Genomic DNA, 14,714 nt, shown 5'->3' on the forward strand with positions numbered 1-14,714 from the left:
AAGTCAGTATGACTGCTTGCAGATGTTTAAAAAAAAAAAAAAAAAAAGCACTTTACCAGAAGCAGCATCATGTTACCTCAGCCTGGCTCTACAGTATTTTTAGATCAGGGCTTTTTGGTGCTTTTATCTAATAGCTGATTCAATCCGCTATTAGATAAAAGTCCCGCTAAAGCACCTGATCTATACAGACACTCGGCAAGCTGGGTCAAAGTGACGTGATGCCTTTTCTGGGCATCTGCTGCGCTCAGTGTGAGATTGCATAGAGGGTAAAGTAAAGCGCCATTTTGTTTTGTTGTCTCTCTTTTTTTTCCCTTAATGTGTGCAGACAGCCAAAATGTCCCATCAGGGATGCCTCTGCATGGCCTGCCTTGGGTTGAATAGACATACCCACCTGAACAACTAATTATAATTCTGCTTCAAGTCCTGTGATAATTTGGAGACTAGATAAAATGAACATAAAGTAGGGATGCACCAATAAAGATTTTCTTGGGCAATACCGATGGCTGATACCGATCCAGCAGTTGATTTACAGGAATGCAGCCCAGCAGCTTGGAGAATAGTGTCCAGCCAGTAAGCCTGTTGGAGGGAAGAGGCATTGTGGGGGCATATTAAGGCCCCCATGGCGAGGGAGGGAGTGGGGCAGGAGCAGGCGCTGCCCAGCTAGGGTGGTGAATGGGCCTCCAGGGCTAGAAGCGGGTGGCTTGTCCAGGGGGCACAGGAGGGTGAGGAGGTGGGGAAAGCTCCTGGCTGCTGTGTGCAGCCCCATAGGAGGCATGTGCCACTCAGATTTGTGCATGGAGGGAGGGCAGGCTGCCCACTCTGGGCTCGAGGCCAGGGACTGCGACATCTTCTTCCCAGTGGGCGGGCTGCACTGGGGCTATGCTCAGGGTGGGTGGCAGCAGTGCTAGGAGGGGTGGCTATGGGGTGGGCTAAGGCCATCCTAAAATTCCCTGTAGCCACCCCTATCAGCCCATCTGCTCCCCGCTGGGAAGAGACTGGTGTAGTTCCTGGTCCCAAGCTTGCAGCGGGCAGCTCGCCCTCATCCTATGCACAAACCTGGGGGGCACATGCCCCTTATGCCTCCCCTGGGGATGTACATGGTGGTGGGAATCCAGCGCCCCCCTGAACAAGCGACCCGCAGCTCCAGGGTCACATTCACCATCCTGACTGGTAGCACTTGCCCCTCCCCCCTCACCACAGGAGCCTCAATCTGCTCTCCCTCCCCCACCCCCGACTGACTGCCGGGTGCTGCATGTGGCATTTATTGGTGACATTATCGACTACACTGGCCAAAAAAGCCAGTCGCTAATGATGTTTATTTTCCTTTTATTGGTGCCAATCCAACTGATACGTGACCGATATATCAGCAGCGTTTCTGATAGTCCTAGTTCTTACTGTGGAAAATCTGATTATACTAGAAAAGTCAAGTTGTCCACCATAGTCTTCAGCTGGGAGTTTTTTATTGATTTAACTTGCCAATTGCCTGTCAAGAATGGCGGGGGGAGAAGGCTGGGATGGAGTGCTGCCACCTAACACCCCATGCTGCTGCTCTTCTGCGTCTTGCAGGGAGCAGGGTGGAGGAGTGACTCCCCCACCCCCTGGCTGGTCCTCGGTGCTGCTTCATAATCATGGCTTGATGTAATGGGCATCTTAGACCCAGTCCCTGAAGCTCCTGGAAGATTAGGACTTGAGGCCTTGAACTTGATTTGGAGTTCAGTGGGAAACTAATCACCCCCTCTTTGCCAGGAAGCAATCAAGTTCCAGAAGCTGTCCTCATCCACATAGTGACTCCAGTGGCTCTACACTTTTCAGTGGTCAGTAGTGACCTAATAGGTTTCCTGAGAAGACTATAACAACAGGCTATGAATGGTTGCTGTGGAAATTGTGACCTAGGCCCAATTTTCTTTACGGAGGGACTCTGACAGAGTCCTCCATCTTTGTCATAGAGATCAACACAAAGTCTCTGGAAGCCATCTCCAGAGGAGGCATAAGCCCAGGGTCCCTGCTTGACTCCTTCCTCATTTTGTTGTTCTTGGGGACAATTTTAATTTTTCCTGTGGATCGGGGGATTGTGCTGAACACTATTAAAGAAGAGATGAGATCAGAATTGATTATCATGATAATCACATGCTGACCAAAACAATTAGCTTTGTACACCTGCTACAGATATCCAGGCAGTCTGTCTTACTTCTTCTTGCCTAACTGGATGAAGGCAGATCTTTGATTAGATATCTTCACCCAGAGCTGGAGGTGTTGCTTTAGACCTTTTGTTTGTTAACTAGCTGAGCACTCCAATTGACAGACTGCCTATAAATACAGGAAATTCTTATACCAAGTGGAAACCTTCTATCAGAAAGAGATACATCTCAAAAAAGTGGAAGTGGTTCTCAACATGGGCGATTAATAACTTGGCAAAGGCCCAAGATTTGTGCTATATAATGTTTTGAAACATACTACGTTATTAGCTTTTAATTTCCTTAAGGCTTGCATTGCAGTTTTATTGATGTTCTGCTTCTGGGTTTTTTTTGTCATAATCAGCATGATCTAAAATTCCTCAACGGCCTTTCTTATACTTAGCTCCAGTCAAGATATTTAAGTGGAAATCAAGTGTCATGCTCCTTTAGTTTATGAACTCATCATATCACATTTGGATAGTCTCTCTTGTGATCATTATCTCAACATATAGTGTTAGCAACCCTTTTTAGCTGAGCTACTTAATGCGCCCTTCCAAGTCATCTAGGAGCCAGCACCACTTCCCTTGGAAGCTGGTTCCAGATCCTGGCCACCCTGACTTTGAAGTAGTGCCTCCTGATGTCTAGCCTAAACCTTCTCTTGATCAACTTGTGGCCATTATTCCTTGTTACTTGGAAGGTGCTTGGGGGAACAGGGTCTTACCTAATCCCCTCTGGTTCCCCGGGTAAGTTTATAGATGGCCACTAGATCCCCTCTCGGCCATCTCTTGCAGAGGCTGAACAGGTTCAGGTCCCTTAGCCTCTCCTCTTAGGGTCTGCCCTGCTGCCCCCTGATCATACAAGTGACCCTCAAAAAAGGGAGGAGGGAGGACCCAGGCAACTATAGGCCCATTAGTCTTACTTCAGTCCTGGGGAAGCTCTTTGAGAAAATTATCCAGGAGCACATCTGTGAGGGACCAGCGGGGGGGGTGATGTTCAAGGGCAACCAGCATGGCTTCATTAGGAGCAGGTCCTGTCAGACCAACCTGATTGCCTTCTATGATCAGGTCACAAAATCACTGGACGTAGGTGTCATGGCAGATGTAGTCTTTCTGGACTTCAAGAAGGCCTTTGACACTGTCTCCCACCCCATTCTCATTAAAAAGCTAGGTGACTGTGGCATTGATGCCTACACAGTCAAATGAGCTACAAATTGGCTAGGGGGCCACACCCAGAGAGTGGTGGTGGATGGGTCATATTTGACCTGGAGGGAGGTGCGCAGTGGAGTACCCTGCACTTGTCAGTATTGAATCCCATCCTATTCACATTTCCCCTCCCCTGTAATCTGTCCAGGTCCAGTTGTATCCTGTCCCTCCCTTCTAGCGTGCCCACCTCGCCCCAAATCTTGGTGTTGTCAGCAAATTTGAACAGGGTGCTATTCACCCCCTGGTCCAAGTCACTAATAAAGAAATTGAACAGTATGGACCCTCCTCTGGACCCTCTCGATGCTCCTTTTTTTGAAAATGGGGACCACGTTGGCCTTCTTCCAGTCTCCTGGCACCTGGCCAGAGCACCACGAGTGCTTGTAAAGCCATGCTAGGGGCCCCGCGATGACCCCTGCCAATTTCCTCAGCACCCTAGGGTGGAGAGCATCTGGACCTGCTCATTTGAACATGTCCAGCCCCTCCAGAAATTCCCTAACTCGGACCTCCCTGACCCTAGGCCTGGCGGAGTCTCTCCCGAGTCCATCCGGAATCCTGGTCGGGGAGAGGTCCCAGTCCCCGCTCAGAAAAATAGAGGCAAAGAATTTGTTAAAAAGGTCTGCTTTTTTCATCTGGTGCAACTACCAGATTGCCAAGCGTATCTTTCAAGGGCCCCACATTGCCTACTGGCTTCTTTTTACTCCCAGCGCCAGCCAGTCTCCTCCATGCCAGCTGCTGCCAATGTGTGCCAAGGGCATGGCTTCAATGGTGGGGTCCAGACGCACCAGACCCTAGCCTCAGGCAAGTAGTGCTGAGGCTTCAGTGGCTGCCTATCTCGCCAAGGACATGGAGCCGCTGGACTGCGACCCCTTGGCCTATTGAGCAGCCCGCAACCAGATGTGGCAGGATCTGGCCATGGTTGTCCAGCGATACTTGTCCTGTCCACCGATCAGTGTTCTGAGTGTGAGGGTGTTCAGCATTGCTGGGAATGTTGTAACACTTCACCACACCTGCTTGGATCCTGGTTTGGTGGAGCAGCTGGTGTTCCTGAAGGTGAACCTCCCACTGCTGGGGTTCTCCAACCTCTACCTGCAGACAGAGTGAGTGCCACCTTCCTCGCTCAGTCCACACCTATTTCTGGTTTGGTTTTTTTTGGTTTTTTAAAGCATTTAATGCCTCACCCTCAGAGCTGGAGGCAGCAGTTTAGTTTCTCACCAGCCAGCAGGGGAAAAACATCTCTCTGCTGAGCTCCCGTGCCAGGAAGAACTTGGAGGTGTAAGGGTTGGGGCTATGTGGGGAGGAGGTGTCGCCACATCATCCTGGGCATGACCTAAAACTACACACTACCAGGGTAGGAAGGCCTGGGTGGGACTGCTAGTGGTGCGGTAGCCCCAGGAAATGCCAGGACCACGAACCTCCCTGGTGAAAGGTGGGTAGGAGCAGGAGGCACCTGATAACCTCTAGCCACTGCATAGTCCTGACTGGGGAAATCCCAGACCTGTAAGATCTTTGAGAGGCCTGAGGCTTACTGGTTGCAGTGGAGTTGTGAGGGTGAGAACAGAGGCTACCATGCCTGCAGTTTTCATCCTACTGTGCCTTAACACATGTGCAAAGTCACACATCACGAGTTTTTCTTGTCAGCAACTTGAGGTGTAGTTTCCCAGAAACCCCTGCACCTATCTCCTTGAAACCTGGCAGGCTTCATGACCTCAGAAGGGGCTACCATCCCTGCTCTTTTCATTCAAATCTGCCAAAAAATGACAAAGGTATAGGTATTTTAATGACTTCCCCATTATCATATATGGCCCAATCACCAAATCCCTCCAAATCAGCACTGAATCTTCTGAAGCCGATTCAGGACAACGATCCGAATCTCTGAATTGAATCGCTGTCCTCTGAATAGGCTGAATCTGAATAGAATACTTCCCTATTCGCACAGGCCTGACTCACGGGTTGAATTTAGTGCCAGTCCCTTCCCAACTCATTGCTTCCTACTCTCCCCCACCTCCAGTCTGGAGTGCTCTCTTAAGTGCAAAAAGCTCCATTGAGGTCCCCTAAGATTTGGCTGTTAGGTTTGTGTGGATACCTGGATGACATGGTGATATGAACAGATTGTAACTTATATTCATCCCTATTCAGCTAAGCCTAAAGCTCATATTTAAGTGCTCTGCTCCATTAGGGCCAAGAATAACCAAATTAAAGCTCAGTTAAAGGAGGTGTGAAAACAAAATTATTGAACCGTTGTTACATTTTTAAATTGCTGATGCATTTTCATTTTAACAACTTTTTAGGTATATATGGGATTGGAAGCAAAGCTTATACAAAGTATGTATGGAATGGTAAACTGCTGGACATTGTGAAAAATACAATTCATCATGACTGGCTGTTGTTTATTATTCATGGATTCTGTGGGCAGTCGAGTATCCTTTTATTGTCATTAACAACTATTGGTTTAATGCATTTTAGAAGTTCTAGAGTATGAGGCAGCTATCAGGACAAAGGGGTGTTGCTTCTCTGAAACTCAGTGTTGTTAAAAACATTTGTATGTGTATTATTTGCTTAATTTTTCATTCATTTTGATAGCTTTTAAAAGCCTCTGAGATTTTAAAAAAGGAAAGAAAAGAAATGTCCATATCTACTAGGAGTACATATGTAAAAGATGAACCAAGATGTTGATACCACAATACCAATTATTGTATTATACGTCTTAAAAGCAGAGCAAAAACAAACAAAACCATACCATATAGGCAGACTGCTATGTTGGCAAGGAGCTGAACTAGGGCTTTAACACCCTGATGAAGAAATCTGGCAACTGCTTGAGAACCAGATGGTATTTATCAGGGAGTTCTAAAGGGACAAACATCGTACCACAGTTGAATGGCTGATAGCGTTTACTGTGCAAATCTCTAAAACGCAGAGCTTTCTTGTTTTGTAAGTGGGGTGGGAGAGGTTAAAAGTATTGAGCATTGTCTTAACTCTTATTGGGGTCACTGATAAAATCCCTTATTGACTTATGCGGGAGCAGTGTTAAGCCAACAGCAATTAATTTTGAAAATGCTTTTCTGATTCCAATTTTAAATGTCAGTATATAAATATTGAATACAATATTAGTGGAAAATGCATTCAAAATTCAACCACATTTATACATAAATCAGTAATATAATCCTATATGACACATTTCAATGAGATGCTCCCTTATCTTAGCTCATACAAATCTTGTATGCTATAAAAGGCTTATGCTTTAATCCACCATCTTTATCATGTGCCATTAATACACAAACTTGTTCAGCAGTGAGGAAAGAATAGTGTTACTGATTCTGAACTTGTGTAACATTTGCAAAAAACTTCCTGATTTCTTTGGCCTCCTTCTTTCCACCCCTTGCTTCCCCTTTTTCCCACAGAATTAATCCCACAGAATTACATGAGCTATTCTATGGATGTGGCTTGATACACTGAACTTAGTGGGACTTCTTTTACATATATAGCATAAAGGCCTAAATTTTTAGCATTAAACTCTCTCCAACTCTGTTCTTTAAAAAAACACCAATTTGGGAGATGGGAGAGGAGGGAATTTTAATACTATGTCGCCATAAACTGAAATATATATATATATATATATGTATTAGAGCTTCAGGAACTTCATACAACTGAAGCAGTGCAGGAAAGCCTTGACAAATCATTTCACAATTTTGAATTTTTTTCTTTTGAACTATTCTTATGTCTGGCCTACATATTTTGAGGAGCTATGATAGAGAACTATGCAGCACATATTAAGTTGATTTGCACCTACATGCTCCTGTGTCCTGGGTCTGAGTGTACCTCTCTTTCAAGGCAAAAATCAGAGCAGTTTTTGGGTTGCTTTAGCTTGTACTGTCTGCTTGTGGCTTCTGCTGCAAAAACAAAGGTAGCTAGGAATTTGTACATTACAGGGTGTGCTGGACAAGCACACTATGCTGTGGTGTAGGTGACTTCTTTGTAACCTATATAATTTCTAGTTGACTGTCTGCCATAAGGGGGTCCCATCCTGTCTTCTCCTTGTCCTTCCCTCTTCCCTCCCCATAATTGGTTATGCCATCTTAATGGCCAGACTATGCTAGGATTGCAGCACAAGCCCTTACACTAGGGTTTGGTCCCACTGCATTTTTTTCTTGTGAATATTAAAACACTAAAGATTTCCCCATGGACATGTTGCCTTCAAGAAAAAGTTAATTTAAGGTCAAGTTTGACAAATAGATGAGTCTTACTTGTGTGATCAAGGGTAATTTTAAAAAGTTATTACTGTTATTGGGTAAGTAATAAACTGAAGTCAAACCACAACTGCTTCTGTAATGATTTTCAGTGCCTTTTAACCCTTCTTGTTACATAGACAGTTGTGTGTTTAAATGTTTTTCCAGGATAAATAATTGGAAGATGGCCTGTATATCTGATTTGGAAAGAGGAATTCCTGAGTTCTAAACCCCATGCTGATAACGGGCTTGCCTTTTATGGCCTCAGATAAGATGAATTTTCTTTGGAGTTCCCTTTTTCCCCACCCCCTGTATTAATCAGGATTAAAATGAGTGATAGGGAAGTGGCACTTGTAATAATAATGCATGTAAACCTTAACTTTATTGCCAAGAACTTTTAATCTATGGTCGCCCAGTGTATGTCACTCTGATAGCCAGAAGATCAAGCAAATTTGCTGGAACACGTTTTCTGAAAAGAGGAGCAAACAGTGAGGTAAAGTAAATTGCCTTCAGTTTTTACATTGTTTTGTTAGAGCACATGAAGCCCTGCCTCACCTGACTTTAAACTTCTGGTTACTTATTTTTATTATATAAATATCACATCCATCTTATGAACTTCAAGGGGCAGGTGTTGTAAACTAGAAAGGATAAAGTAACCATAAGAAAGAGAATCTGCAGCAAAAAAGTTCTGTTTTAACACTTATAGTGAGACAAACACTGTGAGGCAAATGTTTATAAGGTAGAAAAGAAAATTCTGAGTTGGAAGTAGCAGTAGTAAAGGGGATTCATTTATGTTATAGTTATATTACAGATATTCACAATGTCACAACAGACATGTTTTAAGTTTTATGCATTTTTTTCACAGGTTTATAAAGTTAGAACAATGTGGGGGGAAGCTATATTGTAAAAAAAATTCAGTTTGTTCAAAAATAACTGATATGCAGCATTTAGGGCCAAAAATGCAGTGAGATTTAGTGGCATATGCATCATTATGATCACGTGAGATGCTACTGACATGTTTTAGAGTTGGTGTGGGTGTGAGGATTCACATTAGTACATCATGTTGCAGCCATACGTAGGAAAACCAACTACTCCATGTAGATATGCTGATAGAACTGATGGAAGGCAAACTCTGGGCTAAAAATTCATCATCTTAGGACTACTATTACTCACTAATATATATTTTGCTTGTATCAAATAAAGTTAGTTGCTCTCAGGCCCAGCAGTTATGAACTGATTCCTCTTTGCTCCATCGTAGGGCTGTGCAAAGCTTCGGTCGCTGATTCAGTTTGGATAGATTCAATGATTCGGTCATAGACACAGCTTTAAATGTTTTTTTCTATCTACCTCAATGTACCAGGTGCCTCGTGAATGCTGAGATGGTGGAGCTAATGGAGCGTCCCATGGGAATGCAGGGGTCTCTCCAGCCTGCTTCTTGTGCTTCTGGATCTGCTGGGGAGTATGTAGGGGACCCCTACCCTCCAACTCAGTGACTGGTGCCTCCTGGGTCTGGGGGAGCACCTGGGGCCCCCCTGCAACCAATTGCTGAGCTGGAGGGGCACAGGGGACGTCCCCTGCACACTCAGTGGCAGACCTGGAAGTGGACCCGAAGTTCTTTCGGTCCACTTCTGGGTCTGCCCCCAAGCACACGGGGACCCCCTCACGCTCAAGTGGGACACTCCATCTGCCCCACCATTGCAGCATTCATGAGCATACCTAAAGGTATGTAGAAAAAAAATTTAAAGCTGTGTCTGTGGTCGAATCACTGATTCTCCAAATCAGCATCGAATTGTCAGATTCGGATTTGGGTGAATTGAATTGGGATAGTGATCCGAATCGAATACGGCCCGTTTTGCACACCCCTACTCCATACTTAGTTAGCCAGCAGATCAGCATTTTGGACAAGTCTTATTTTTTGACGCTAAGGAAATAAGCAAGCATACACTTGTAGCGGCTTTAAAAGGGGAATGGACAAGCTGCTCAGAAGGCAGAGCAGCTGTTATGCTGTGATTGTAAACATGTCTAATTTGACCAAGGATTGATAGTCCCATTTTTTACTTTGCACCAGTTTTAATCAGTAGAGTTCTGTGCACACATCACCCTTCCAAGAGGCACTGCTGCTCCTTTACCTGCAGCCGGCCAGTGAAAGGACACAGCCTGATAGGCTTGTCCGTGGGATGAACCGCAGTAACCATATAGACATACAGCAGGATATCCCAAGGAAAAGTATTAGTACGCTTTATCTGGTATACTTCAGAGGAATATGAACTAAGATAATAGGTGTGTATACAATCCCAGGACAAAAGGCTTTATCCTGAAACAAATGCAACATCTCTTTGTAGCCTGTAACTGTTACATGTGCATAAGGCTGTAGCATTACCAATGGGCTAAATTCCCCCAACTTTGATCCTGGATGAAGTAGGGTTAAAGCTGGAGTGGTTTTGCTTGACTTGTATTACTATAGGCTTATGCACATGTAAGAGTTGCAGGAAGATAGAAGCTTTACAGCAGGAGTGTCCAACCTTTTTCAGTGTTGTATCATGAACTTTTTATCACCCAGTGGGCCGGCAAGAGTGGGTGCTCGCGTGGCCTGTCCAGTCCAGCTGCAGCCTGGGGGTGCAGGGGTCAAGGGGTGCCGCCTGACCCCGCCATGTCCTCCCTGCCACCTGGGCGGCCTTGAGGATGCTCCCACACCTTTTCACCTGGGCTCAGCAGCCAGGGGGACATGTGGGGACTCTACAGTGGGGTGCGGGATGTGCAAGGACACCCCCTTGCTCCCTCTCCCCTGGGGCAGCCCGAGCCCAAGTGGCAGGGGTCCTTCCCTCCCTGGGGCCCACAACTTACTACCCCCAGTGCGATGTCTGTGGGCGCGGGGGGATGCGGGGAGGTGGGAGTGGTGCCGGCTTCCTGCCCTGACAGCTACGGCAGCCACAGTAACAGCATCTCCTGCGGGCCCAGCTGCAACATCCATCTGTGCCAGCATCCGTGCCCCCTGTGCCTGCCTGCCCGCTCACTGCACTGTGACCTGCTCCAACCCACGTGTCCGGTGGGGACCAGTGCAGGGCGGGGCCAGCATGCAAATGAGAAAGGGAGGGGTGGGGTGAGGAAGGGACATAGCGAAATGAGGGGGGAGGGGAGGAGCTGCACTGCTTCGGCAATGTCAAGCTGACACGGTGCGTGTGGAAACCGTGTCCCTTCCTCAGCCCTTCAGCAGCCATTAGGAAGCTGCTGCGGGTCTGGGGGAGGGACAAGGGGTTGCTGTCACAGCACCGTAGGCCACAGAAAATGGCTTGCCAGGCCACATGGCAGCCCACGGACCATATGTTGGACAAACCTGCTTTATACTTAAATTAACAGCAGCAGCTCCCCTTCCTTTTTTGAAGCTGCTGCAAGTGTATGTTTGTTGATGTCCTTGGAACCACTTCTTATACTGGCCCTGTGTTTTAAGTTAGATACTACTATAGCTAGATTTTGGAAGGTCTCGAATATTTTGTGGCTGGTAGCATTATGGAGGATAGTACTGTATACTGTTCTAGGTCTAATCAAAGGTGAATCGCTTCTAGTGCAGAATTCTTTGGCTTTTATGACTTGACATTTGCCATTATACTTCCATCTTTCACAATTATCATTTCCATTTTAGGTTATGCAGCTCTGAAATGTAAGGTAAAATGCCTGCTACTTCTGTTTATTATTTGTTTCAGGGAGATGTCGCTAATGAAGTAGAAACTGAACAAATACTTTATGATGCTTCAGTGATGTCATTTTCTGCAGGGAGCTATTCTTCTTATGTTCAGGTTCGAGGATCAGTACCTCTCTACTGGTCTCAAGATATTTCAACTATGATGCCTAAGCCACCAATTACATGTAGGTGAAATACGTTCTTCATGGTAGCCTATGGTTAGCAGTGTGTTCTAATAGAATGTACCAGCGAGAAAAGGTGAAGGAACAAGCATGAAGAAATTGTGTCCCTGTTTCTGTTCTTTGTGAAACGAGTTAAAGGTTGATTAGCAATTCTTTATAATAAATATGTTGTATAAAATGACTCTTGGATGAAACTGGATCATAAGTAAAGGGGCTTTAGAGCTTCTTTATGTTTAAGTTTGTATTCACAATTTTTTTTGTGAATATAGTACCCTAATATAGTGCTGCTTTGAACTGAAGATGGCAATAATCTTTGTGTTTGTTATCTTGTAATTGAGTGGTTGCTTATGCCTATGTCTCCCTTGAGAGAATGTTTTGGATGAAATCCTGATTCCATTAAACTCAGTGAAAAAACTCCCATTAACTGTAACCATCTGACTTCAGTGGAACTATATGCCTGTTCAGAGTTAATTGTGCATAACCTTTTACTTGTTTGAGGTTTGAATTTGTTAATCAGAAACTGACCCCAGTTAAGTTCGCTCAGACATTTAAAACAATAAAGCAAACAAAAAAACAACAGTTTTTTTTAAAGGAATAGAATCTTCATTTAACATTTAAATGCAAATGTACACCTTTGCAAATACCATAGTGCATTTCTGAAACTCAGCTGAGTGACAAAATATATTATCTGGAATCTCACATGGCAGAAATCCCTTTTTCTTACAGCCCAAAACTTTCCATGTAAACATCTCCATTAACAATGCCAGCATAAGCAGTCGTGACATCTTCCTTTTTTTGTTCTTGTTTTTAGTGTATGTGGAGGAAACTTTTTGCTTTTATCCTTTTTTATTTCTTTAAGTAAGAGAGGTATATGCCTGTTATATGTTTGCATTCAGCATCTGTATTGTATATTTTCTTTACTATTATTAGAGAATTAAAAATGTTTGGTAAAGAATATTTTAAAAGAAATGGGCTTTCTGAGTTTGAAAATCCTTGATGCTCTTTTTAAATATATTTACTTTGTTCCAGTGGACCAAGCAGATCCATTTGCACATGTTGCTGCACTTCACTTCGATCAAATGCTTCAGAGATTTGGCTCTCCCATTATCATTTTGAATCTTGTAAAGGTACAGTATTGTGTAGTTTTAATTTGGTGTGATGCAAATAGCCACAAATAACTCATGGTTTTTAATAGGGGTGTACCAACAAAGGTTTTTTGGGCCAGTACCGATGGCCAATTTTTTTGGAGCTCATGAGTTGGAGTTATTTTGACTTAGAAATCCTAAGTCTTACGATGTTTTTGCAACAGCTGGAATTACTGTATGTGCTACTTGGTAACTTTTGTGACGGTTTGAACTATAAACATGATATATTTTGACAAAAATAAAGTTGTGAAACAATAAAATGGAATATTAAACCTATATCAAAGTTAACTAACTATACAATAATGAATTTCCTTCATAAGAAATAAATGCAAATTAAGTGTATAGCTATTATTGATGATTTGTTGTAAATTGTTATATCTTTGGATTTGTATAAAAATCCTTTTTATATTTTTCAGTCAGTAGATACTTCATAGTGGTTTATATAAGAACCATTTTATGTCATTTCATTTTTTTCTTCATTAACAAATTACTTTCTCATTAGTATGATTCATGGTCTGTGAAGCTTTGATTCAGACTTCAGATTTCTTTTTAATCCTCTCCATTATTCTTCCAGTACATTAAGCTGTAGAAATGTATTCATTTTAGAAAAAGCCTTTCATATGCATGGGAGAACTTTTTCTGATGGGGGGAAAAAAAACCTAAAAAGATGCAGTACTTTGGCAGTCTGTAAGCTGAAGCTGTAAATAGCAAAGCCTATTATTTTCTTTTGCTAAAAGCTCTCTTATTTAGGAGTGCTTTTAAGGATCAGCACACGAGGCTGTTGTAAACAACTTCAGATAGTATTTGTTGACCAAAAAAAATGATTTTCTGTTATTTATAGATTTAGTTCTCAAAGGCCATCACTTGAATGAGAATCTGGGCATGTGACCGACACATGAATCATTTTGTGCTTTTATTCAGAGGGCTTTAGTAGTGTGCCTGAAAATGTGTGTCTCTGTAGGTGCTTAAAGCTAGGATTCTAAAATTAACGCTCTTTGACCACTTATATATTTTGGGGGAAAACGTATCGCCCTTTACATGTGAACATTGAGGCAGCACCTAGACAAACACTGAACACTTCTATCTCTGAATATTAATATTCTTTGCAGAACTCTTAAAGGACAATAAATTTATAAATGAATCTTCTTTTTTTTTTCTCTGTAACTAAGAAATGATTAGTAATTAGTAACAGATGCATGTGCTTTTGCTCAGATTTATTTATATAAATGCAATTGCACCCTTTTAAATTGTTTCTTAAATCACAGGGTGAGACTAGCATCTAATTTGAATTAATTTAGGGAAAATGTTAGTTTATAAGTAAGAAGTAAATATACCTTCTGTGCAGAGAAACTGTCAACATAAATTTAATTTTTAACTCTTAAAATAATTATTTTCATTCTTCGGAGGAGAATAGAAAGATCAGTGCTCTTTTTTTCATGTCCTCTCTCTGCCATTTCCTGTTAAAGATCTCTTTCTTGTCCTTATTTGTCCATATAAGCCCCAGGAGGGGTAGTTAACCCTGTACACATTGTATACATTCCAGAGAGAGGTAGTTAGCTGTGTTAGTCTGAAATCAGACAGAAGGTAGAGTAGATTTGCATATTAAAGACTAACTAAATCAGAGATGCATAAACATTTGTAAGCAATAGCTTATTTCAACAAATGCTGAAAAGGGACTGCAGGGAAACCGCTTCTAAATATGAAGCAGTGATTAGAATACAATAGGTAGAAAAGGGGGCGGGAAGGGGGGGGGCACTGCTGGGAGAGGCAAAGTGGATAGAGGAGAAAAACAAAGTAGTTAGCCTATTGAGGGATGTAAGAGTTGTAAGAGCAAATCCAGGTAATGGGATAAGAATATGAAGTATTATTATGAGGTAGCTGTAGTGCTCAGTTGGTTTCTGATATTTATAATGTGGTGGTGATATAGCCATTCCAAACTTTCACAGTGGTTTCTAAGAAATGACTTTACTGAATATTCCAGGCTCAGTTTGATGAAGTGGTAGAAGTTGTTAAAAGTCCCAGTGGAATTTCTCTAACAGTTTCTTCCCATATGTCCATATGATGATGATGTCATCAGTATACCTATATGATGATGATGATGATGATGAT

At 43.1% G+C, this 14,714-nt stretch overlaps 1 protein-coding gene across 1 annotated transcript in view; it reads left to right on the forward strand.

The window, feature by feature from the left end:
- Positions 1-14,714, forward strand: part of FIG4 (FIG4 phosphoinositide 5-phosphatase) — a 124,587-nt gene that overhangs the window by 28,518 nt on the left and 81,355 nt on the right. The window contains exons 7-10 of the mRNA XM_019537892.1: positions 5,665-5,793; positions 7,992-8,092; positions 11,301-11,463; positions 12,490-12,587. Of these exons, the coding sequence (XP_019393437.1) occupies positions 5,665-5,793; positions 7,992-8,092; positions 11,301-11,463; positions 12,490-12,587 (491 nt within the window). The remainder of the gene's footprint in view (positions 1-5,664; positions 5,794-7,991; positions 8,093-11,300; positions 11,464-12,489; positions 12,588-14,714) is intronic.

Source organism: Crocodylus porosus, unplaced genomic scaffold, assembly GCF_001723895.1.
Source record: "Crocodylus porosus isolate Cpor-Errol unplaced genomic scaffold, CroPor_comp1, whole genome shotgun sequence".
NCBI lineage: Eukaryota > Metazoa > Chordata > Crocodylia > Crocodylidae > Crocodylus > Crocodylus porosus.